This window comes from Silurus meridionalis, chromosome 8 (genome assembly GCF_014805685.1).
Source record: "Silurus meridionalis isolate SWU-2019-XX chromosome 8, ASM1480568v1, whole genome shotgun sequence".
In the NCBI taxonomy this organism is placed as follows: Eukaryota; Metazoa; Chordata; class Actinopteri; order Siluriformes; family Siluridae; genus Silurus; species Silurus meridionalis.
In genome coordinates, this window is record NC_060891.1 from 11,720,687 (window position 1) to 11,747,691 (window position 27,005).

Here is a 27,005-nt window from a genome sequence, read left to right on the forward strand (position 1 = left end):
AGGTACCTGAACTCCTCCACCTTCTCTCCCTGCAATCGCACCACTCCACTGCCCTCCCTCTCATTCACACACATGTACTCTGTCTTACTCCAACTGACTTTCATTCCCCTTCTCTCCAGCGTGTACCTTCACCTCTCCAGGCTCTTCTCAACCTGCTCTCTACTCTCACCACAAATCACAATATTAATAGAGAGATGTATAAAGTAGATAATAAACCAGTAAAAGCATTTATATCATGTATCATTTCAAGTTTGATGACAAAATAATGAACACACTTTTTTATGGGATAAACTATAATTTTTTTATGTTGAACTTTACAACATGCAAATGATACACATTTACAAATGTACTATCCTGTGAAAGTGGGTTTGCATTTTATTTTTTGGAGGGAGTGATATTCAGAAAAATACATTTCATATTTATTTTCTATGATGTATCAAAAACAAAATTACACATGAAAGGTCATCCAATAGCAGTTTCTGGAGCAAAAGTTACAGCACTGCTAAAAACCCTTCAAAATTACATAACAATAAACAGATATTCTCTCCTTATAAAGTTGCAGATTTAGAGACACAAAAACATCACAAAATGTAGCTACAGAAAAAGCGATAAGCATGCAGTAAAAATAGAACCACAACTGTACAAATTTAACTCTCTAAAAGCTGTCAGAGAGACATCACATTGCTAAAAAAAAAAAAAAAACAAAGAATAAAAAGGACATTATATATTTTACACATTTAATTATCTGTGCAAGAGACACATTTGTTGCCTGTGTGGGAAATGCGGCTTCTGGAATTTTGTTCCGGTTTTAAACTGATGATGAAGAAAAGAAATTCAGTGCGTGAAATCACAATCCCTGAACTGTTTAAAAAAAAATGGCATCTTAGCAAGTGAAAACATATAGAATATAGGCAAATTCAACAAAAAATTTGTAGATAATATTACAACCAATAATACTCCTGTTTTTTTAAAGCTTTTAAATATTCTTATGGCTTTTTTCTCAAAATAAAGTTAGAATCATTAGTAGTAAAACTCTCCAGAAAGCAGATTTAATAATTACTGAAGTCATATAATAGGAAATACTACTCAATACTGGTTGGACTAGTTATCAATTGCTAAGATTGTCATTTTTTTAATTTAATTTAATTTAATTTTTGCAGTGTGTCAATTAGTTTACCGAGTGCAAATCCATTGCAAAAAAATATATACAAAAATTGCATGAGCCACATGAACAATTTGAATTATAGATCATTAAGGGAGCCAAAACATATAAGCAAATATATGTACATTAAGGAATTCTCTTTCAGTAGCATTTTTTTTTAGAAAGATCACAAATGCCACCTATGGATGAACATGAAAATGTGGATAAAATCTAATAAAAAGATGCTTCATTCAGGTAGACCTGAGAATAAATAATAGAAAAAATTAAGCTACAAGAGTGAGGGAGTAAAGTGAGGTACTTGGAACTTAAGGCTAAAAAACTGTCTTAATGCTGATAGCTACTGCAGAACAAAAACGTAAAAACCTACTTAATAGACGTGCAATAAAACAAGACCAACGATTAGATATTTTTATTCTAGTATTATGGCACCTTTACTGGGTGAACACCGGAAAAACTATCTACATTGCTCTGTTGAGCTACATACTGTCCAGCTACAGAAACACATTCTCTTCCTCTCCACGTTATGAATTCAGAATTCATATAACGATATGACATAAGCGCTTGACTACATATGGCCCTGTTTAAGTGCAAATTTTCATGACGGAAAAAATTCTAAGAAGCTTCGAATAGGTGTTAAAGCATTTGATAGGAAGGTGAGCCAGACACTCTGTTATATTTAGGTGTGCGTTGCATCTTCAGGTCTTAAAGGAGCTGCTGTTTGGTCTGTAGGACACAGTTGTGTACTATGTGTGAAACTTGCATAGATAAGAGACTTAAATTAGGACCAATCAAAACAGTCTGGAAATCAGACAGAGTGTATAATCCCTGCCCAAATTACAGTGACTGCATTTTCCTGTTTCAAGTCGCATGAATGAAATGCACATGCAAGTTTCCAACGATCCGACCAAGACATACTGGGCTGTTGTTACATAAGCCCTGGATCATACACACATGGAGGAGTGAAAAAATATCTGGTTGCAGATAATAATAATAATAATAATAGTAATATGTTAACAAGCAGGATAAATATTTTATTTGGTGCTCATCATTTGGGCTGCGAACATGCGTCAATTTGGTAAAGTGCTTTGTGAATTATTTTAAATGTGGGAAAAAAAATAACCGGATCTAATGAGACATAAGAAGAAAACCCTAGCAATATGATGATATGTGACAGAATTTCAACAAAGAAAGCTTTTGCTGATAGCAGCGATGCTGATGTGAAAATTTGGTGAACCAACTCTATTACTAAAAACAGGAAAACAAGACAATGAGAATAATAATTGAAACAAAAAAAAAGACCAAGGTAAACAACATGCTGTACATTTGATTAAAGACCCTACTCACACAGCAGGCTGCAAAGTGTCCAAACAACCCCTTGTGTGTCCAAGTTAAAGTGAGAAACCATTAAAATGTTGAGTGACTCAAGTGCTACTATACACACAAAGCTACAGAAAGTACAGCGTGAGTATGTATTTCGTTAATGAGCCCTCCACAAGCAGATCCACTATATCCCAAAGGCCCCTAAATAGAACAACAGGCATCGAGCTAAATATGTCCCGTCCCCTATAAATCAGAACGCTGCGAGAGTGCACGACTGGCGACTCCACCGTTCCCATGTACTGCGTTACATCCAGCACATCTGGAAGGTCTTGCCTGGTGTTGTCGATGCCAGCGTGCCCGCTATCCGCTACCTATCTCCTGGAACCGAGCCAAGTTGTGGCGTGAGATGGGTCGCAGGGCGGCTCCAAAGGCGCTCCGAGAGCTTCAAGCCAGAGTGTGTGGGGGAGAGGAAAAAAGAAAACAAAAGGAGACGGAGGTCGTGGAGTCTATTAGGTTGGTAAGGGGTCGTCGTCCCCTTTGCTGCACTTGCACTTGCAGCACAGCACGAAAGGTGTGGCTAAGAGCAGGAACGGAGAAGCTACCAGCAAGAGCAGGCCGAAACCAGCAAAGATTCCAATGACCTGAGGGTACACAAAGGGGGTACAAATTATTTTTTGACTAAACAAAACAAACAAAACAAAAGAAATATTCACTCTAAATACAAAAGGTGTCACACTCAAATACTGCCCCAGGTTACATTTACATGTTCCTGATCTCATGTAGCCTATTATTATTATTATTATTATTATTATTATTATTATTATTATTATTATAATCATAATCTATTCTATGAAATCTAAAAAGTAGCCTATAGGAAATCTAAAAAAAAGATTAAAATAAGAACTGTCCTTGGTCTCCAAACTCTCATTCAACAGATACACATCGATATCCAACAGATACACGTCTATACACTGAATGATGCATGTCAGGACCGGTGCTCGTTCACATGCCCGCTGCCCTGCTCATATATACTGTATAGTTCCTACAGTACAGTACAGTACAGTACAGTAAATTGCTCTGTTTTGCTAAATTATGTACTGTGATTTGTTAAATTATTAACAAAGCACAGTATAACACCACATACCGATCACATTTTTTAAGACTCTCGACGTAAGATATTTTCAATTTACAATTTAATTTGGTGATCGAAAGCATCTCCATCGTAAGTCGGGGAGAATCTGTAATTCTCTTCTTGCTGTACTGCACTTACTGTACAGTGGCATGTGCAGAACCCAAGCAGCAGCTATTCTTTGCACCTGGTGTACTTTTCTAAACAATAACTAGTACTGTTACTAGCACTACTAGTTACTACTGTTCATTGTTTTAGTATCATTCTTGCAAGTGCAACTGAGCTGAATAGAAAAAATTTAGCAAACTCTAAAATCTGCCATTACCCAATATTTTCTGCAGAATCGAATCTAAACTGATCCCACAAACTGAGTTAATGCAAACCATTCCTGCTTTAGTTGCTCAGAGACCCCCAAGTCACTGCACATGACTACATCTGAATTCATAAGAAACTTGATTTGGCTTTACATAACTGACCACAAATAGTCTGAGGAGACCAGGATTCATAAACATTGCATGAGAAACGATATCATCTCGCAATTTCCTGTCGTATCCAAAATACTTGTGCGTATCTCCTCTGATCACAAATCACTTTCTCATTGAAACCTGGAAATGAAAAGCATCGGTGGCACGTCCTGCAGCTCAAATCACTTTACGAAAGTAAGGTTGAATTTGCTGAAGAAGGAAAAGTGGCAGTGGCGGTGTGGTCCAACACTGTCTGGCTCGATGACTCCGAACTCCCTGTTGAGCAACAGATGGCTTTGCGCAACGCCAATTCAGGCCTTCGATTTACATGTGGACGCAAGTGAATCTGGACTCAATGGTCAACGTTAACTGTAGGTTTAATTCAACTAGTAGTGTTTACTAGTTGTTGCTCATGTAATAAAACTTCCAGCATTAAAAAAATAATAATTATTATTATTATTTTTTCCAGACTACATTGTTCGGTTTCCTTTTTGATTTCTTGCTAAGGACATTAACTAAAGTCATTATCACAAAACAAATTAGAAATGAGTTTATTAGAGGGACAGCCCATGTAGGACGTTTTGGTGACAAGGTGAGGGAGGCTAGATTGAGATGGTTTGGACATGTGCAGAGGAGGGAAATGAGTTATATCGGTAGGAGAATGCTGAGAATGGAGCCACCAGGTAGGAGGAAAAGAGGAAGGTCAAGGAGGAGGTTCATGGATGTGGTGAGGGCAGACATGCAGGTAGTTGGTGTGAAAAAGGGCAGATGTAGAGGACAGGGTGGTATGAAGACGGATGATCCCCTGTGGCGACCCCTTATGGGAGCAGCAGAAAGAAGAATATCACAAAAAAATAAATAAATAAAAAATAAAATAAATAAAAAAAGCCATGCACTGGGAAAGCTATGTTTAGCATGGAATAGAAAAGATTGTCTAAAAATACCAGATATTCATATCCAAAATAGACAGACTTTTTTCAAAACCTTATTTTCTTTTGCTGAACACTTTGCAGTCAGCAACTTAGTGCGTATAAATGTCATACTTTGCTTGACTTCTCAGAATTATATAAGAAGCCTGGATAATATACAGAATACACTGTAGAATGTTATGAAATTATGAAAATATAAATCCCCTGGTCTAAATATAGTAGCTCTTGTTCTTTCTGTCCCAACATTTTGTTTGAGGTTAAGCCTTTTTTGCATTAATAACGATAGTAATCACATCAGGTAATGGTTTTAGCTCACGCTTCTGCTAAACGAGTACATTGTTTAATTACAGTTTAATCTATGGGACCCAACTTTTGCTGTTTTACCTGCTGTTCCAAAAAAAAGCGTTTTCTTTGGGATTGCTCTGTGCTTCCATTAGGACATACACAAATACAGTAACATCACGGTGTGCATTGTGTAAGCACAAAAGGCAACGTCAGAATCGTACAACTGACAGTCCGCTTTTACATAATTACATTCGGCCAGAATCTAAATGACACTGGCAAAATGTTTCAGGGAATGTTTTTCTACCTTTTGACCAGCAAACCACAGGCTTTTTATCCACTCTGTGAAATCTTTGACACCTGCCTCTCATTGGCTGCTGGAAGTGTGTTTTCACGTTTGCTCACTCAAGTCTTTTTTGCAGTTGGTGTTCCTGCCATAAGTTACTGCTGGTTTCCATGGTTTCAGTGTATGAGGACTAGGGATGGGGAGATTCGCATCGGTGCAGCAGCATAAAGGTTAACGATGTGATGTATCAATATAAAAAAAAAGTTGCATTGGATTCAAATTGCCATTTTTATCGCGATGGATAATTTGAAATGTGAAAAACGATTTATTTATATAAAATATGTGCAACTAATATTTTATATATAGATTGATTTCTCCTCGCTAAACTGTGCGCGTTCTCTCAGCACCATGAATATGACGTATCACAACACTACAGAGACCGAGGTGTGTCCTGAGAGTCACATAGAACAAATATTTACATGGCTGAGGTAGAGCTGCATCTTCCTGAGCACAGAACAGGTAAAGGACTTCTGGTTTTATTTAATGTTTTTTCTTTTTATTTCGTCTGTTTGTAAAAAAAAAAACGTGCATCACAAGTCAAATGGCACTTAAGTAAATACATGATTTCTGAAGCAAAGCAATAAAAGTGAACCATCTGTACCATATTGGATTGCATAGCATCATATTTTTCCCATTGCAATGAATCAAGTCAATACCGGCTTGCACTGCATTGGTAGCTGCTTCATTTCTCTCCTTATTGTTGGCTATGCATCGAGATGTGAATCCCATCGGTCTCAGTTATGGAGATGCTTTCCTAATAAGTACACAAACAGGTTTTTCCCTGCTACCACTTATCACTTACCACTCACCTTACAGGGGAAACGGTTAAGGCTCTGGGTTAATAAAGGCTCTGGTCGAGGGATTCAAACACCAAAATGCCACCCTTGGACCCTAGGGCAAGGCCCTTAACCATTTGTGCTTCAGGGGCGCTGTATCATGGCTGACCCTGCACTCTGACGCCAGATTCCTAACATCGCGAGGATATGTGAATTGTTCTTTCACTGTTCTGTAATGTACACGTGACAAGTAAAAAAAAAGAAAAAAAAAGGAGAACGGAGGATAATACCCCACCTGTGTTCTGTGCCAAATCACCGAAGCTCTGGAGTGGCCCAGCTTGTTGCGGCAGGGTCCTTTATCATAATGGATCAGGAGAAAGTCGTCCTGTGGAAACACAGGAGAGGGCGCTATTTATCTCGGCGGGTGAGCGGGACAGTCGCACAAAAGGCTTGGCTGTGGCCGCAGCATGGTACAAGTGACAGGCACATGGCCACCAAGCAGCGATATAAGCACGCCAGGCTATATTTGTTCTGCGAAGCGCGTGTGAGAAAACACAAAAAGAGAGGGGGGCACTTACGTCCAGAGACTCCAGGCAGTACCAGCAGAAAGCATGTTTGCAGTTCTTACACATCATCTGGGCACAACCTTCGTCTCGCTCTATGTACACTTTACATTTGGGACAGCGCTTGATAGGAGCGTCATCGTCGTCACTCTTAAAGAAAGAACTGCGACAGAAACAGGCAGGTTGTCATCCAGAGATTCCTTTGGGTACATGTTATGCTTGACACCATTTTTTACTGCTTATATTTTAGTTCATGTTTTAGTTCCACTATTGTGTAGGACCTGAAACTATTATCAAATGAGGCACATATTCTAAAAGTCGGAAAGTGTGAGAAAAAAAAAACGCTTCCTTGTCTCTATTAGATGCCTTCAGGTAAATACTTTTTATAAAAATGCCCATGACTGGTAACAACAAGCTGCAACAAACGATGTGCTACAGAAACCACATTGATTCTTGTAGCTGCAGTTCATTTTATATTCAGCTCGGTCTGCTAAAATCTAATTAGACATAAGCCTGAATCTAAAGGTCACAGGTCTGATCATTATCTATACATTCACAGGTACATTTGAATTGAATAGCAACAATTGAATAGAGGAAAATGCAAGCTAAAGAAGAGGCCAAGCCATACCTGCTCTCACCAGGCAGAAAGGCAGTGAGGGGTGGATTCTCTTGACACTCCTGGCCTGGGTGCCAGCTGGCCTTGCAAGCAGAACAGAATTCCAGCGTGCAGTTACCACAGCGTACCAGCTGCGGCCGGGCAGAATCCGCCTCCTTCAGCTGGCACACGGCTTGGCATGATGATGACGGGCACCACGTCCGGCACGGGTCCAAAAGCACCTCTGTAGCAGGAAACAGAAGAGTAGTGTGTCTGTCTGTGTTTACCCATTCTGCCAGCTTCTTACTGTCAGATCACCATGGTTACGCCGAAGGAGACTCAGAACAAGACTATCCTCAATTAACCTGCCCTCAAGTTACCGTCAGCATGACTGCTTCTTTCAGCTCTGATGTACTACCGAAAAGACTTCTAAATACTGAAATGACCAAGGGATACAACAAGAAGTCAAGTCAAGAAGCTTTTATTGTCATTTCAACCATATATAGCTGACGCAGGACACGGTGAAACGAAACAACGTTCCTTCAGGAACCCTAGTTTTACATTAAACAACAGGCAGATATGCACTGATTCTGATCCTCCTACGGTTCTTGTTTTCCTCCATTTGCAAGTAGAAAAGAGATTCCTTGAGCAATAGGTGTGAATAAAAATATGACTTTTACAGTGACTGTCTACTGAAACTCCTTTTAATCTTTCTGCTTGACAAAATCTGTTCGTCTCTCTCTCGCCCTCTCAGGTCTAATTCATTTATAAGTAAAGCAATCAGAATACAAGTCACGTGCGGGAAACAAGGACAGACTTGGTCACCGAGTTTAGAAGAGCGTGGGTAGAAGTGCCATTCAGGTACATACAGGTAGGTCAAGAAGTACGTTTTATTTATTAAAGAGCAACACTAAATATACATGAGAAAAGAAGACGGGTCTCTTAAAATGAACAAGTAATTGGTTTAAGTAATTACATTTTATTGCTGGAATTACATACAATAATATCTGTGAAAACTAAACCCATTTAGTGCATTAAATATTACATCAAAATACCAAAAAATAGATAGATAGTTAGATAGATAGATAGATAGATAGATAGATAGATAGATAGATAGACAGACAGACAGACAGACAGACAGACAGATAGATAGAAATAAATAAAATAAAAAAATATACAAATCAATTTCAAATGAAAGGGTAAATGCACTATACAGTGTTTTCTTGATGTTTTAGTTTGAAATGATCCCAAACTCATTTCGTTCTGTCATTTTCTTGGCCTGAATGTATGGAGCCCGTTTCCGCCACATAAAAAAAAAGTTTGCCTGATTACGACTTTATTTCTCGCAATTCAACCTTTAATGCTCGTAAACATTTGTGGTGCATCGACCTGTTAACCATGTTTTCAGACTGGAGTTTGAAGCTGTTGGTGTATGAAAAAGGCCAACAGCCTATTAATTGTAGCTCATTTCATTTTCGGTGTGTAAAGCTTTTTGGCACTACAGAGGGGCTGACTCTGCCCGATTGGCCCAAAAAAAATCTGAATCGCAAAAAAATAAAGTCGGAATTGCGAGTAAAATAGACAGAAACTTTTTTTTTTACTTTTTATGTGGGGGAAACAGGCTTCCATAGTGTTTACCTGTCCAGAAAGTTTAGAGGGTGGTGCGTCAGTAATAATGGTCCGTGGGGAAACACTCTGTGTGTAGTTAAATGGACTAAATAAAATATATGAATATTTGTATTTGAATTGCTCAAGTTAATCGAGGAATCGTTTCAGCTCTACATACACAAAGTCGTCTTTCGTAAAAAAACGCCAGCTCTTACTACAGGCAGAAACACTAGCCTGCTTTGAAAGTCTGCCTGCTGGAATGCAGAGATCAACTGAATCCAATTCATTTAACCACAGCTGCTGTAAAAACTTGTTTTTTTAAAATGCAACAACACGGCTGTAAAATGAGATGCCCGACTGCCTCCTGACAAGACTTGACACCATCTCTGCAAAAAAACAGCAATAATAAAGAAAGCAGTATTTATTATGTAACCATAGGTGGTAATTTGTTCTGCAACCTTGATTTTCTATTTCTGATGAATGTCAGATTAATTATAATTAAATTACAATTACAATTATTAAATATCCTGTTAATAAAGTAGTTACTTGCTTTAGAGTTCGTAGCACTCGATCATCATTCAGAACATCTCCAATTTGTGTTGACATTTTTTTTCTTCTTTTTTAATTTAAAATGTTTCTACTTAGAAGCTTCTCCAAAGCAAAACTGCATAAAACTAAAACAAATAAAACCCTTTCTGATTGATGCATGGCTTATGTATGCAGTGCTACTATAAAGTGATGGTAAAAATAATAAATAATATAAAAAAATGGATTAAATAAATGTCCAGATTCTTTCTTTTTTTTTACATTAAAAAGATTTACACACCACTTAATTGATATGTTGTTAATATTTACACTATTAAAAAGTAAATATTTTGTGCACTGTGATTTTCTAGCTTTGAATATTTAGATCTCCCCCCCAATTTCATAATGGAAATGTTCTCTAGCTCTCCCAAATTAGATAGAGAATGTCAGTGGACAGCAATTTTCAGGTCATGCCATAGTTTTCAATTCAATTTAGGTCTGCTCTTTAACTCTTTGCAATTCCTGAACAAACCGTCTTCACTTTGCTTTTCACCCAAATGCCTCAGAAACATTTAATAAAATCTCTCTGATTTCAAGGAAATCCAGAGTTCTCCAGAGTTCTCTAGTCATAATTTTGGAAAGACCCTGACTGGGGTAATTTATGGTCTGTGTCATAATTCTTCCACTTCCAATTCTTCCATGTGTGATGCATTCCACAATGCACTTCACGTGGCTCTAAAGCTGATCTTTTTTTTTTTAATAATCTTCAAGAGCATTTCCCCTCCTAACAACCTTAATGACAGTTCCTTCATCTTTATGACAGCAGAATTGATCTAATCTGCCATTTTAGCTGAAAGACCTCCACAAGTCAGAGATATTTATTGTGCAACCATACAGTTAAGCAAAGTTTGAATTAATATAAAATTTAATATATAACATAAGCGCACAAGAAAGCGACATACTACTCCTGATATTTAATATTTTGGGGGGTGGGGGTGGTGTATACACTATATTAACAAAAGTTTGTGGACATCTGACCATGAGATTTGTTCATGCTTTTTGAACATCCCATTCCAGATCCAGTGCCCATTTGCTGTTATAATAACCTCCACTCTTCTGGGAAGGTGTCCCACTAGATTGTGGAGGTGTGATATTTCAGTCACAACGGCGTTAGTAATTTTAAGGAAAAAATGAATTTAATCCATTTTGTAATAAGACTGTAACAAGTTCATCAATTTGGAATCGTATTTTTTTTGCATTGTCATCTCCTTTCATGTTGCTCCTGAGGCTGTTAGATCTTGATAAGCAGGCACAATAACTGCTTGTTCTGCTGGCAAACATGCTGCATGCAGTTCATCTTCGCAACTAACTTATAAACATTTTCTGTTTTCAAAGGCTGGCTTTTACGCATGGCTGTGAACGTGATTCTATTGGTTAAATTAAATCCGGTAATTTGGGACCAGAAAATGTGCATATGACAAATGTATATTTTAGGGCTGTCAAATTTGACGTGTCAGTAACGCGCTAACGCAAATTCATTTTAACGTCCCTAATGTCATTAACGCGCGATTAAGGCAGTGCGCATTTCTGTTTGAGCATTTTGATCAAAAAAATGTATAAATAAATATTAAAAAAAAATCCTTGAATGCAACACACATGTATTCACGACGTTCTTGTTTACTCAAATATAAAAAAAAAGATTTTTTTTTCAATCAATAAACATTTGCTTTACTGATGCGCCAAGTTTAAAATCAAGCATCAAAATCCGCAATGATGCAGAAATCCGGCAATTAAAACTGTCCGTGTGGAAACATTGAAAAATGTTCTTTTTGGTGTTGATTCATGTCATTTAAAACACCAGAACTACTTAAGAACGATTACAAGAGTATTTTTACGAGCTGCACCGTCATCTGAAAATGTAAACAGAATCAGAATCAGGTTTATTGGCCAAGTGTGTTGACACACACAAGGAACTTAGTTCCAGCCGTAAGTGACTCTCAAAAGTACAGACATAAATAACACTACACATTTAGCTTGGACTATATGAGACAAAACAATGTGAGAAAATATAGACATTTTATATATATATATATATATATATATATATATATATATATATATATATATATATATATATATATATATATGTGTGTGTGTGTGTGTGTGTGTATATATAGAGTATATATAGAAAATATAGTACGAGTATTAAATAAGGATACAGAGTATATGCCATATCAGAAATGTACATAAAGTGTGAGAGTGCATGGTAGTGCAAATAACAGTATTGTGCATCAGTGATGATTACTTGATGATTATGATGATTACAGGAGATTACTTTAGAACTTATGTACAACAGGATTGCCTGTTTGAGTGACTGGCTCAGTGCAAAGAAAGAGAAGTAATAGGAACCTGGTATTTTGATGTGCTTTTTTCATGTGTCTTATAGACATGAACATGTTTTTTCAAAAACATCTATGACTTTTGAAACGTGTCTAGACTTAATGCCTTATGTTGAGTCTGGTTTCACTAATAATAAACATACATTTGCATAAAGCATCCATATTTGTCCATGTTGATAAAAATATCAAAAACTTGAAAAATATTCATTTAATGAACATTTAGAATGGATAAACATGTGATTAGATTGCAATTAATCAAGAGTTAACTCGCAAAATCATCATAAACATTTTATTCGATTCGCAGTCCTAGTATATTTTCAGGAGGAAAGATGGGCTTTTTTTATTCCACAAATCTGAAGAACTGTGATTTAGGAATAATAAAATAATTTGAGCAAAATGGCAGCATATAGCTCTGGCTGACACTGATGAATGAAAGCAGGTGGTAAGCTGTGTGAACGTGTGAGTGTGTGTGTGCGTGTGTGTGTGGGGGGGACTCTCAGGTGAAAGAGACAAGGCAACGTGACCTCCACAGGATACACGTGTACTGACACTAGTCTACTGAATCACATTTCTGCTCTCACACACACAGGTTTGTGCATGGCTGTTTTTCCACACACACAGAAAGGACATAGAAAAAAATACAGAATGAGAAAAATTGCTATGTGTCACACTGGGAGGGAGAGAGAAAGAAAGAGAGCCACACTGATTACTGACTGTAATACAATCCCCGTCCGAAACAATAGAAGCGAAGAAACTGAATCTTGCAATTCTTCTATTAAGATCTGAACAATTTTGAAAAGTACACACTTTCTTTACATAGATTACATACTGTACATTATTCAAATAATGTATTCCTGTTCTTTCGGAGACATTATATATCTACAGATCATGATCATGTTATAAGGCAAACTGGCTTCCTCATCACATGCTTGGGGAACATTCGTGCCTCAATCTGTAATCAACTTTCGGCCATAGCAGTGGTTTATGGCGTCGGAGGCGAGAATTATTTTTTTCCAATAGACCACTATCACTGTTAGAGTCTCGACCACTGCCTTTACTCTCGACTGCAATATGATGCAACATATGAAGAGAGCGTTTAAATTTAGAAATGTGATGAAAAATAACCACAAATATTCTCTAAAAGTCTGGTATGGTGGCAACAGATTGCTGCACAAATGGTCCTGCTTATGTTCATCAAATAAATCTTGGTGGAATTTTAAATTCCATCCTTATATTCCGTCAGATTATAAAACACAACTTGATCCAGCACATGCTACAGTATTGGGCTTTTTTTTGCATATCATTGTGTTCATAATAGGTAGGATATTTAATCATATATTCTTTTTATGAGTTTTCATTTACTATTTGGATTTGCCTAATTAATAAAAATAGTGCCGGTTTTCCGGAATGTATTCTAGTGTTTTACATGATCAGTAAGCCCTGTGTAGTCCTGTAGTAGTGTCCTGTCTGACTGCAGTGGGTGTATTGAAAGAAAGAAAAAAAAAAAGGGGGGAGAGAGAGACTGCCGTAGCTTTGTAGATTTGAGCTTTATGCTGACCTTGTTATCTGCAGATTCCAGCCTTATGCTGGTTTGGAGGCTTTTGTACACAGAACAAAGAATCCAAAAACACAAGTATACAGCAGAGACGTGTACGTGGTTAACTAATTTTCAACCGAAATGCAATTTGGATGTATAACAAAGTTTTCTCAGATCGTCAGCATGGTAACTAATGCACATTATACTATTGCTATTTTTATATTATTCTTTAGGCTAGGTTTGCAGGTAGGAAAATAAAGGATGCTCTATATTGGCTACATTTGCTTTGTATTTTGCATTACTGTAGACAGTTTAAAACCTCAGTGACATTTTCGGTGATTGGCACTTCTCATTTCAAAGAGATTCATCATCCTGCCTAAATATTTTAATCCGCTTTTTTTTTGGGGTCGTTTATGATATTGACTGCCCACTGACACAACCAGTTTAGAACAATGTCAAAAAGCAACTCGTCTCCTCTATGTACTTAAACGCCACTTAATGTGTTCGACCGCAGGCGGGAGATTTTCACGCATTGATCGAATATCTGCTCCAGCGAAAGCAAATGGACAGAGGCGCTTCCTACTCACCTTTTTCGAACTGTAGTTTCCTGTATCTCTGCATTATCTCCGACGCCACCATGCACTCAATCTGCGTATGAGAGCGCATTACATGTGTGTGAGAGAAAGACTATAACAGCATTAAAAGATCCTCGAACGCAGAGGGATGGTATTGAAAGAAATTAAAGCTCTTGTGCAGACAAAGCAAGTCTGATTTAAACAGGGTTATACACACACACACCCACACACACACACTGCAAGTGGAACAGGGATCACACACTTAACCCAAAGCACTTACCTCACAAAGCCTATAAGCATGCGTCCTCAAGTGTGTAAAATAAACACACTGGCTGAGATTTAAAAGCTCTTGTCTATGATCAGTCTCTTCCCTTAATATTGTAGAGGATCCTTGTAGGAATTACCGGCATACACACAATGTAACATTTTTATATTTACTTAAAAAAAAAGTTATGCTAATATTCATGAAAATCAATCCTCTTCAGCTACTGGTCTACAGGGAAGTCATTTTTCAGAAAGACAAAATGTAGTCTCGCTCATTTCTTACGGTCGACTGGCTGCAAAAAACTGCAGTCGGTTTATAAAAAATAAATGTGTTTATGAAAGTAAATAAGAAAGGAAGCGAGCTAGCGAGTTTCATCATTCTAATCATTAGACAAATCTGCAATGAAATCACCTCATTTTCTTGCAAATGTCCTCGTTTTGGACAGGCAGAGTCCGGGCAGCTGATAGCAGTTTCCAGGCCTTCTTTAATGAGAAGCTCCACATATTGCTTCAGGCACTGCAAAAAAAAAAGATTTAATACTATTACTCAATAAGAACTGCTCTTGTCTTAGACTAAACGAAAACCCAATATATATAAAAATAAAAATAAAAAATCATAAAAGCTTTAGTTAAGGTTTACATCAAACATCAGAATGTTAAAGTGTGATCGCTGACTTTAACTCTTGTTGTGATCTGGGATTTATATACAGAGTTTAAACAGAATGGTGTGGAAAAACAACATGGTTTGATGTTCTGTGCCTGCTGAGCTGCTAAGTATTGTGTAAAAAAAACAAAAACAAAGAAAATACAATATAATAAGATTATAGATGATAATTTAGTGTTCTTTTAATCGGGCAGCTGCAAAAACTGCTTAATTTGCACAATTCTGCAGTTGCCTTTTTTTCCTGAACTAACTGATCTCGAGAGGGAACAGTGATAATGGCTTTTATATGCAGCAACAAAAACAGACTATATACTGACCCATAAGTTAAACCTCATTATCCCTAAATGCAGATCAGATCGATTTTTTCCCTGTCCCTTTCCCCGCTCGTCTTTTTCTCATAAGCAAATGCTTGTTGATTTTATCAAAGACTACAATATCAAAATATTTTCCATGTAACACATGGAGAACTTAATAAGAGACGGTGGCATGAAACTGAAGTTTGTTTCTTTTTTCCAACAGGACATTGTTCCTCTTATAGCACAACAGCTGCCTAACAATTATAATGCTAATGTCATGACATCACTTTCAAGCTCACTACAGAACACAATAAACATGCACTGAGGACTTAACGCATTTCAATACTTTTCTCCTGAGCTTATGGCTTAAACCATTTACATATTTTTCAATTGCATTTTTATTTGTATTAAAAAATAAATAAAAAGGAATTGACTAGTGCACTGCTACACAATGCTGTGTGAGTTAGACAGACAATGCTCTTTGGTTTTTGAGGGAGCCATACCACAGCTAGGCGAGACCTTTCCTCTTGGCAAGGGTTCACGTTTCACCTCCTCTTTTAGCATCACGAGCGGAATAACAAACCTGGACTCGGATCAGTGCAAAGGGCCAGCCTGTACCAGTGCACCACCACAGGGGGCATGAGAGAACAAGAGCTGCTTCCAATGTTTATTCCTGGAACTGAATCACACTCAGCCATGTGGGCATAACAAACAGTCTTCCTGGCCTCTAACTGCTGTTTCTTTAGAAATCTTATACACTCTTAAAACATAAGAGCAACCCCAATTTTTAGATTCCAGAAACAACGAATAAACCCTTTTTCAATTGCTGTACTTAGTTATACTATTTTAAAGAATGTGATAAATCTGATAAATATACACTATAAGGATAAAGATATTGGGACACCTGACTTTTCCAGCCATGTTTTTTTCCACAATTGCACAAGATATCTGTGTAAGTGGTGGCAAAATGTTTTCCATCACCTCATCTAGGAGACCCGAACGTGTTCCTGCATGTGCACAAAGTGAGCTCTATGAAGATATGCTTTACATGATTTGCAGCGACCTGCTGTAGAGCTCTGACCTCAACCCTACTGAACACCTTTGGGATGAATGTGAACGCTGACTGCACCTCAGGCTTCCTCACCTCACCTACATCAGTACCTGACTTTACTAACACTCTGGCTAAATGAGCACAAATCTCTACAATCACACTCTAAAATCTAGTGATGCATCTTCCCAGAAGAGTTGGATTATTATTAATGCAAATTGGGAGAAAATGTGAAATGAGAAGGGAAAAAAAAAACACAAGAATCTTATGTTCAGGTGTCCACAAACTTTTGTCCATATAGTGTATTTAATTCTACTTTATTTTTAGTTCCACACTTCATAATAAATATAACTGAATTCATGTTACAGAACTGATGTTTGCCTCTGCCATGGTGTACTTCTTCACACAAACGGTAATTCAGTTTGAGCTCTATTTTCAAATAAATGAATGATGACCGTATGCCAAAGATTGTGTTAGAAAGGCCAATAAACACAGACTGCAGACTCAAATTGAATAATAGAACTTGAATTGATTTTGGCTCGAATAAAGGAAAGCAAAGGGCAGAGAGAGGAAATTTGGTGTGTTTACTAAACACGATAGCAGTCACAGGCCCAGCAAGCAACAGCCCATCAACAAAACAAAGCAGAAATACACCCCCAATGCATCCTCCACATCATCATATACACTGTTTGCTTAAACTCCTCTCAAGACTTCTCTGTGGCACCGCAGCCCTGGTGGTTGGTTAGCTAAAAGAAAATTAGATCGTATAAATGGACTTGTACTTACCAGAGTGCAGAACACACACTGACACTGTGTGATGGTGGTCATCTGCTCCAGGGGGAACTCTCCTAGACACAGCTTACAAGACACCAGCGGGTCCAGTGCCAGGTCCCAGGTAGGTCTATAGCGTGCTGTTGTCATGGTTCCTGATGGCACAGTTGTGAAAACAGAAGTGTTTCACTTACAAAGTAATACATAATAAAGGTGCAAGCTGATATCTGAGGGGTCCAAGCACCCAAGTGTCCTCAATGGCCAGTTTCCTGACAAGTTACAAACACTGAGACCACAGATGAGACACAAGTTGACCGATTTGTCCGTGTTGCCGATTATTTGGCGCAGACAGTTGATTGCTGGAACTACCAGCTATTGCTAAAAGCCCATACCGATAGTTTTTCCGTCTTGCATCTTTTGCTAAATCGGCTGAGAAGGTCCACTGTCATTACAAGAGTGGCCTCTAGAGGCAGATTACTGACGCTACGTGCTGTTTTTACAAGCGAGACTGCTCACTGCATGAATAGCACTATACAGACACTCCCCACTTTACGGACATTCACTTTACGGACTTTGCGGATACGAACAAACCTGTCCTCAACGTGAAATTTGTTCAGAGTCGAAAAAATTCTAAACGGAGAAGAGCCGCCGCTAGCTAGTCGTCGGCTGTAACGAGTCTATATGAGACGAATTAATTAATTAATTTTTTTATTACTTAATACAAAATACTGCATACAGTATTTCGATTTGTTTTAGTATATTTTATTGTTTATTTAATAGTATTTATAGCTCTTAAATCCTTACGAGATATGCTTAGTCAATAACGAACACGATAAAAACTTTCGTAAGGTGGGGAGCGTCTGTATTATATTTATTAAGGATATAATTATATTTATCATTTAATATATGTATATTTATTTGAGCACATTTTATTACTCAGTAATGTTATATTTTTGTAATGAAGTTCAGTACTATTTTACATGGAGTGTTGGTTATTTATTTATTTTAATCCAGTATCCATTTAAAAGAAATATCAGTTGATGAATCAGTTATCAGGCAAGTATGATCAAACCTAGCTATCAGTATAATCCACTGTCGGTCGACCACAATTCTTTAGTACCTCAGCGTTATGAAAGTTATCATGAGAATAGGAGATAAGAATTTTAATTACAGCGAATTTGTGCTCACAAGTTTGCAAATCGGAGGGCTATAGAACAAAGCAATTTGCATCCCCAGTGCCCCTTTTCATAAATGGCCTTTCACTGATGGCAATCTGTGCAGACAGCTTTAACGCTAAGTGCTTTCATAAAGCACAGCGCTAACAACAATAACAAAGTGACCAATCCTCCAGGATGTGCATTAAGGTGTGACTGTATGTGAAAAGGTCTAATGGAGGCCACAGAAAAGGTCAGGGATGCTTGTGGAAGTGCTTCCTAAATAACTTCTCAGAGTGGTACTATAACGGAAGAAGATTCGAGTTGAGGCAAAAATGCTCACGAGCCCACGCAGCAGACTGAGAGGCGGAGAGGAAACAGCCCTCTTTTCAGACTTCTTTTGTTGGAACTCCACACTGGCTCTAAAAAAAGGTGCAGAAATCACACTTGCTTGTGCCTCCAGTCCTCCTCTGCAGATCGAGGGAGGAGGATTATTTTTGGCAGGCATCTCTCTTTCTGTGCCTTCCTGTTTCTCATTGTGCGCCGGGCTCCGCCACACGAGCTGGTTTGTGGCTGAAGTGTTTACAGGAAACGCTTATGTGAAAAGTCGACGTCGAGTGCTGTCAACGGGCTTCTGTGGTTAGTGAAGGAGCACATGTGACAGGCTTTCACGCATTTGGAGAGAAAGAGAATATCAGAGTTCCTGAGCTGGAGTGCATCTCTGAGCCTGACATCGGAACTATTTACAAGTGGACAGGCTGGTGATTACAACCTGGCAGAACCTTTTAACGGTTTCTGGTGGGCATATGGGTGAAACCGTTAAAAGCTACTTTCGGGTCAATCCGAGTGTGGTGCAATAGCATTAGATACTGAGGAGCAGCCGCTTCTTCAAAGTCCATTTGTGAATATTTGAACAAACACTCCATCATAACAAAGGAAAAACAAAGCTATTTACACTGCAATCACTAAAGGGCACAGATATCGTTACAGCTTCAACCGGAAAACTAAGAACGCGTGTAACAGTGCATGGACACAGGTTCAAATACTCACAATTAAACTGAATTCAACACACGTTTTTTTGCCGAATGCATATTGGTTTTATTTATATGTCTGACTGTGAGTATGAGGCAGTCTGTCAACATTTTCTCTTCTGCTCTCTGTCTTAAATACCTTCCTCTGTTAGAGGCAAAAATGTCAAATTTGAGATCATCTGTCCACAGAACTTTCTTCTACTCATTCACTGTTGACTTCTTGTGTTTTGCCTTTTCACCCGGTTTGTAAATGAGAATGCGTGTGTCTCAAAAAACAAACAAAAAACCCAAACTTTTACCAGGAACTCCATGTGTACAACTGACCATTCTAAAACCATGGGTATTAATGAACACAAACATGAATAGAAAAGATGAATGAAAAATGATATAGTAAATATTTTCCACATTGTCTAAGGTGTAATACATATTTATGTTATCTTAGGTACTGAAGTGTCAGAGTAGGCGATATAAAATATGTAAACAAAGATTTTTCGGCGCAGGAACAGCCGATGGGCTACGGCTTTAAATCTTTCCTGTTGGAAAAAAAAAGAAAGAAAAAAAAAAGATTTTCAGCCCTAAAAGCAGCCTGTTCATATTGGGCATTGTATAATCTCCAACTGAACCAGTTCTAGGCTAAACTTTCTATAACGGCATCTGATTGAAAAATCAAATGCAAAAATAGACGCCAAAAACGACACGGATGGATCTCCAGGACAACATGAATTGGCAGTGCACAGTCGCAAGTATTAAATGATTTTCCATTGCGCTTGATAAGGAGTTGGAACGAATGAAGCTTTCTCACGAAAAAGTAGGTCGTCTTGCAAAAATCCTGTGACCGTCGCTAGCCTATATTATATTATACCATCACCCTGGTTATATCTAACCTTTTTTGACCGCTCGTGTGATATCTGCAACAGCACTTCATTGATAAATTTGATTAAATCGACCTGCGAGACGGCTTTAAGCCAGAGAAGGTCATACGTATTTTTCTCTTCGTGACCAAGATGAGTTTTCTGTAATTCTGAGCAGACAGGGTCATTTGTACCTGTTTTGTGGTTATTATTTCTGAAAAAAAAACTTTGCCACTACAGTAATTCCATAATCTTAAAAAAAAAAAAAAAAAAAAAGAAATAGGTCCTCTGTGTTGAAGAGCGTAGCACCTAATCCTAAAGTCAAAGCCAATGAGACCATAATTCTGTATGCACACTTAGGGCTTACGTCATCCCTCAGTCTCTCCTCATTCTGCCATGTCCTGCTGTTCTGTATTCCACATCCATCCATCGCTGCCACATTCCCTATCCTCATCTGCTGGCAGGCTTATCACTCGTCACTATATGAGAACACGTTGCAAATGTCGACTTCATCAGAGCGGATATTACATTCTGAGATATGTACACAAGCACAAAGAATCTCACAATAATCGAGGCCGATTAAACCAAGGAGACTGCAAACTGTGCTCTGTGGAAACATCAAGACGAGGAACTACAAGATCACCCTAGGACACAAGTACCCTGATAAACCATCTCCATCGGTTTTAATAGACAGCGATAGAGCAGCGAACCTGAGCATGCAAAGGACCGGTAGTATCAGCCGGAGTGCTGCATGTGTACAGAGGTCATAACTATAGAGCTGTGAAGCGAGCGATGCAGACTGCTTCATGTCAGAGCGCTTCCGTCCTGCGAGCCCTGAGAAAGTGCACTTTGCTTAGTACTATTAATGAGCATGCTCGCTGATACGACTTTGCACACTCAGATCAGTCATTTTCGCACTCTCGAAAAGTCTACGACATCTTAAACGTAACCTCAGCACTACGGGAAAAATAAATAAATAAATAAATATTTACATGCTGCTCCTAATTGTGTACTAAATAGATTATCTGCGATATAAAGCATGTACGCTATACTTAGTCGGGAAACAATTTCCACTAGAAATAATTCCACTAGACATTTCACTAGAATTTGGAGTGTGCTTGTTAAGATTTGCACTGATTCAGCCACAAGGGTGTTAGTAAAGTCAGATGCTGATGTAGGGGGAGGAGGCCTGGGGTGCAGTCAGTGTTCCAATTCATCTTTAATAAAGCTGAGGTCAGAGCTCTATAGCAGGCCACTCCAGATCTTCCACTCCAACCCATGTAAACTACATCTTCATTGAGCTCGCTTTATGCACACGAGCATTGTCATGCAAGTTTGGGTCTCCTCTTTTTGATATTTAATGCTTCTGCATTCAAAGACATTGTGCACAATTGTGTGCCTCCAACTGTGTGTCATGATTTTAGGGAAGAACCACATATGGCTTGAAAAGCCAAAAATACTTTTGTCCATATATTATAAAATAGATATACAGTGAGGAAAATAAGTATTTGAACACCCTGCTATTTTGCAAGTTCTCCCACTTAGAAATCATGGAGGGGTCTGAAATTGTCATCGTAGGTGCATGTCCACTGTGAGACACATAATCTAAAATCTTTGGAGGGAGCTCAAACTCCGTGTTTCTCAGCGACAGGGCAGAAACCTGACTGATCTAGAGAAGATCTGTGTGGAGGAGTGGGCCAAAATCCCTCCTGCAGTGTGTGCAAACCTGGTGAAAAACTACAGGAAACGTTTGACCTCTGTAATTGCCAACAATGGCTACTGTACCAAATATTAACATTGACTTTCTCAGGTGTTCTTTTTTAGATTATGTCTCTCACAGTGGACATGCACCTACGATGACAATTTCAGACCCCTCCATGATTTCTAAGTGGGAGAACTTGCAAAATAGCAGGGTGTTCAAATACTTATTTTCCTCACTGTATGTGCTTTAATGCATTGGCATGAACAGGACATATGGATGCCATAACACTTAATAACAGAAACACTCACCACAGTCTTTATCATCCCAGCCATAACCTGAACAGCAATAAAACCTGGTAGTAAATATTTGCGAAAAAAAAATTCCTCCTCTTGCATCGTTTAGTTTTTTTTCTACTGCCAAACATCAGCAACAACAAAGCCTGAGAGTTGTCGTGTATTTTTTATTTTTTTTGGACGTTAAACATCTACTGCCTGAGCGAATCGCTGTGAAAGGAGAAAACAGTCATTTATCTGCGCACGTAGCTATTAAACGAAAGGACCCTGCTTGGTCTCGCACAACAAAATTAAGCACCTTGCAGGAAAGCGGTGGTTGTTATGTGTGCTGTCTTACAGCGGGCGTGTTGCATCTGCTCTCGAATCCACCCTGCTGCGACACAAATTGTTTTTTGCTTTGCTTCTGGACTAAACTCTGACGTTAATTTGCACATAATCATCTATATAAATAGGCTGTCTGCCGGGAAAACTTTCGAGTTTTACAGAAAAACAAGTCTCAGGGAGGAAAGTGGGACAGGTCACATGCTGACAACACGTCCCTCCTCAAATTCGATGAAAGGGATCAGGATTAGCGGCATAAAGGAAACATGCGTGAAAAGTGAACAAGGGGGAAACCGGGTGGAATGTTTTATGGGCATATTTAAACCATGTCAAATGTTTTCCTGAATAGCACAAGTCCACCTAATATAAGGGGCTAACACTATATGTAACCTGAAGAACTTTCATCTCGCCAGCTCGGTCAAACCAGTCCTCTTTCCTACGGTTCTTCGCAACCAGTAGAGCTCTTTCAGCTGCCGCAGAAGCTCCGTGGAACACCAGCCGCTATATATAAAACATCGAATCTATTCACAGCTCCAACAGACGTACCTGCGTCGGTCTTGAAATGTCTAACAGCAGATTCATCTTCGTCACATCAGGGTGCAGTGATGTTGCCCTTATTAAACTGATTTGACGTGCACGCATTTTCACGTCTTCTTTCATCCAGAGTAGACGCTAATTTTAGATCGGTGTCGAAGAATAAGTGGCGTCCGTGACATGAACTACCTTATAGTTGCTAAAGCTCGCGTGCGTTCACAGCACACGGGGTTTTGGCTTGTTACCAGAGCGACCATTCAGTCTCCGCTTTCCAAACATAGTAACGGCTTAAACGCACTCTGACGCTAAAAGGGGGAGGGGGGACAAAATATAACACGCGTAACGATGCACAGTGAAACCCTGAGATCTTGGAATTTCACCTGCGGAGGAAAACTTCTCATTCACGGGTCTAAAAATAGTAAAGAAGTCCAATTAGAGCCGTTTTAAGTGTAAGTGTAATAACGTCTCGAGGAGACGTGCCTGAGATTAACTGCCAGTCTTTCAATGCAATTCTTGCAATGACAGACTATAATCTTCACACAGGAAGAACAACACAACCTGATAGCAGCTATGCAACATTCATTTTTTTTCATGTGAAACAAACCAAAATAAAAAAGTCATATGAGAAGTGAGAGGAAACCACAGCAACCAGAGGAAATGAATACACATGGGGAGAAGGTGTGAAGCTGTCAGACAGCAATGCTGTCTGTTCTGTCCAAAAAGTATTAGTCATCAATCTGTACACTAATCCCTGCTACATGTATGTACATCTCCTGATGTTCCTTACAACATATATGACCGTTTCTTCTCTAGTTTCGTCTGAGAGAAGAAAAACCTAGTGAGGTCTTCTGTATCTACTAGGGTATGATGTGTTTTGTGTTCTGGGATGCTTTTCTGCTTAGCACTGATCTTAGGAGTTATTCGAAGACATGCTGTCAGTTCCAACCGGTCACGCCATTCTCCTGTGCCTGCTCTCGTCAAACAAAGCGTATTCTTCTGCAGAACTGACACCGGATGTTGTTTATCGCTACCATTTTGTGTGAAATCTAGAGACTGCTACATGTCAAAACCCTAGAAGATCAACAATTTCTGAAATACTCAGATCAGCTTGTCGGGCACTAACAACAATACTGTGCTCAGATTTTTCCCACTCTGATGTTTGACGTGTAGATTAACTGGAGCACGTGGTCTGGTTTTGCATGACTTTAGACATTTAAAAAAAATTATTAAACAACATTAAATCAACTCAGGTGTTACAAGTTTCATACAATACTCCTAATATCCATAATACACACTATACGAACAGATCAGATGCCTTTGATATAAAATTATATTCCTTCATTTGAACTAGGAGACACAAAACAAAGACGACTGTTCCAGCATGACAATGCACTTGTTGGAGTAAAAGGTCTCGAGTGGCCCGCCATGAAGCTCTGACCTCAACTCTACTAAACACCTCTAGGTTGAAGTGAAACGGTGACTGCACCCGAGGAATCCTGATCCTACATCGGTACCGGACTTTACTAACACCATTTTGGTTGAATGATCACAAATCTTCACAACCACGCTCCAAAATCTAGGGGACCACCTTCCCAGAGAAGTGGAGGTTGCTATAATAGCAAATGAGGACTTAAGGTGGAGTGGGATGTTAAAAAACACAAATCCATATTCAATATTTATTATTGTGTACCTCAAACGTTTTTTATAGGTTATCATTATACTCATATAATCATACCTCCTAGGTCTAGTCATGCCCCAGTTCACTTTATTTTTATCACATATTTCTGACTTCCTGTTAACAAGTCCATCATCATATCACAACCAAATGATTAAGGAACCCCAACCGAGTGATATGCGAGACTTGGTACAGGCCAAATCACCGTGGATTTATGAACAAGCATGAAACATTGTCTGATGCACTGAACCATGTTTTGCTTTCCTAACATTGAGTTCTCCTTTGCAAATTATTTTGCATGAGAAATGGTTTTATGCAAAACAGGCATTGCATATGGTTACTTGCAAATCAGAATTTGCTCATGCACTTCCAAACAATACTTTTTGTTCGCTAGTTATTGGTATACGAATCTCTAGAAACAAGCATTTCCACAAACCTGCTTATCAACTGAACGAGACAGAAATTTAAAAACACAGATATATGCGATAAAACACTAATGGATGTATGACCTTTCTAAAAGTCCTGCATTCATCACCCAATCTATATTTTAAATTGGGTTCGTGAATAAACCTCTGTGTTTCATAGGTAGCGAATCTTGTTTTGTTCCTTCTGCTCATAACACCATGCGATGATTATGCAGCCATCATGAAAAAAGTGTACTTTCTATTTAAAGCAGTCGTTTCGTAATTGCTCTTCTACCCTCCTTCTGCTGTCACTAAATTGATATATTCTCTATACTAAAAAAAAAATACGATGGCCAACAAGGTTTGATTCAGGTCCAAAACACTAAAGCTGTTGTCTCTTCTCAAAAACAAATACATTACTATAAAATCAGCAGACGATGTGTAAAAAAAAAAAAAAGTCCGAACAGATTAAAGTTGCCTCCTTCCTGTACGAAATTTCCTTTCCTGATGGGGGAGAGGGGAGAGACAGACCACAGGAAAATAATGTCTACTGTAGGAGAATGATTATTTAGTTACTTCAAATTCCTTCCCAGTTAACAACATACTACATTATATGGACTAAAGTTTGTGAGCACCTGGACATAAGACGTGCTTTTTGAACATCACATTCCACATTTAGTCCCCATTTACTGTTATAATAACCTTCACTCTTCTGGGAAGATGCCCCACTAGATTTTGTAGTGTGCTTGTGGAGATTTGTGCTCATTCGGCGGTAAGGGTGTTAGTACAGTCAACTAATGATGTAGGGGGTCGAAGCCCTGAGGTGCAGTCAGAGTTCAGATTCATCCTGAAGGTGTTAAAAAGGTTTGATGCCAGAGATTTATAACAGGCCACTCAAGATCTTTCAATCCAACCTGTGTAAACCATATCTTCCCAAAGCTGGCTTGTGCAGAAGGGCATTGTCACCGTGGAACAGGTTTGGGTCTCCTAGTTCAATTGAATGAAAAATGGAATGCTGCTGCACCCGAGGGCATCCTAAACAATTGTGTGCCTCCAAACGTGTTAACATTTTGGGTTAGAACCACTTTTGCAGAAAAAAAAAAGTCCTTTGTCAGTACTTTTTGTCCGTATAATATATTTCTCAAATAACCATCATGATTGAAGCAAACAAGTCAAATCACGTCTTTTGCACCACAATCCAGCTGTCTTGGCTGTCCTGCCATGCCTTGTTGCCTGGAGAAATTAACAGAGGTTACCTCAGCACTTAAAGAGGTTAATGCAGCACATCAGCTGCACTCTACTGCTTCTAAAAAGAAAAGAGTGAAAAGAACTGAAAAGACTTCCGTTTGCAGGAAACCCAAGGGTGACCTTCAGTGTCATATGAAACACACAAATCCAAAACATCAAACAGATTCGAACAAATGGCAGCAAAAAAAAAAAGCACAAAATCCAAATACACAAATCCGGCCCTTCGACTGAGGAGGCTAAAACATGAAGAATGTATTATTATATACAACTTAAGGTCAGGGTCATTCTTATACAAACACCAGACTCCCAATATTTAATTACATCACATACCAACAACAACAATAATAACAAAAATAATAAACAAAAATGTTTCATACACCAGCAGGAAACGATCATTTAGTTGACATCACCCCACACCCAGCCCCATGTCTAAGCCTGTTTACAGCTGGGATGTCACTGTAACCTATTTCCCACTGGACATGTTGGTTTTGTTTGTTTTTTCCCCAACACAATCTCTCAAGTGCTCTGCTGAATTCCCA

General features: G+C 38.6%; 1 protein-coding gene across 1 annotated transcript in view; it reads right to left on the reverse strand.

Annotated features, from left to right (window-relative positions):
* Positions 1 to 2,172: 2,172 nt before the first annotated feature.
* Positions 2,173 to 27,005, reverse strand: part of rnf144aa (ring finger protein 144aa) — a 31,113-nt gene continuing 6,280 nt past the window's right edge. Inside the window, exons 3-9 of the mRNA XM_046855702.1 lie at positions 17,269 to 17,408; positions 14,887 to 14,991; positions 14,223 to 14,283; positions 7,600 to 7,810; positions 6,987 to 7,134; positions 6,704 to 6,793; positions 2,173 to 3,123 (exon numbers count right to left, since the gene is read on the reverse strand). Of these exons, the coding sequence (XP_046711658.1) occupies positions 2,992 to 3,123; positions 6,704 to 6,793; positions 6,987 to 7,134; positions 7,600 to 7,810; positions 14,223 to 14,283; positions 14,887 to 14,991; positions 17,269 to 17,403 (882 nt within the window). The 5' untranslated portion in view covers positions 17,404 to 17,408 and the 3' untranslated portion in view covers positions 2,173 to 2,991. The remainder of the gene's footprint in view (positions 3,124 to 6,703; positions 6,794 to 6,986; positions 7,135 to 7,599; positions 7,811 to 14,222; positions 14,284 to 14,886; positions 14,992 to 17,268; positions 17,409 to 27,005) is intronic.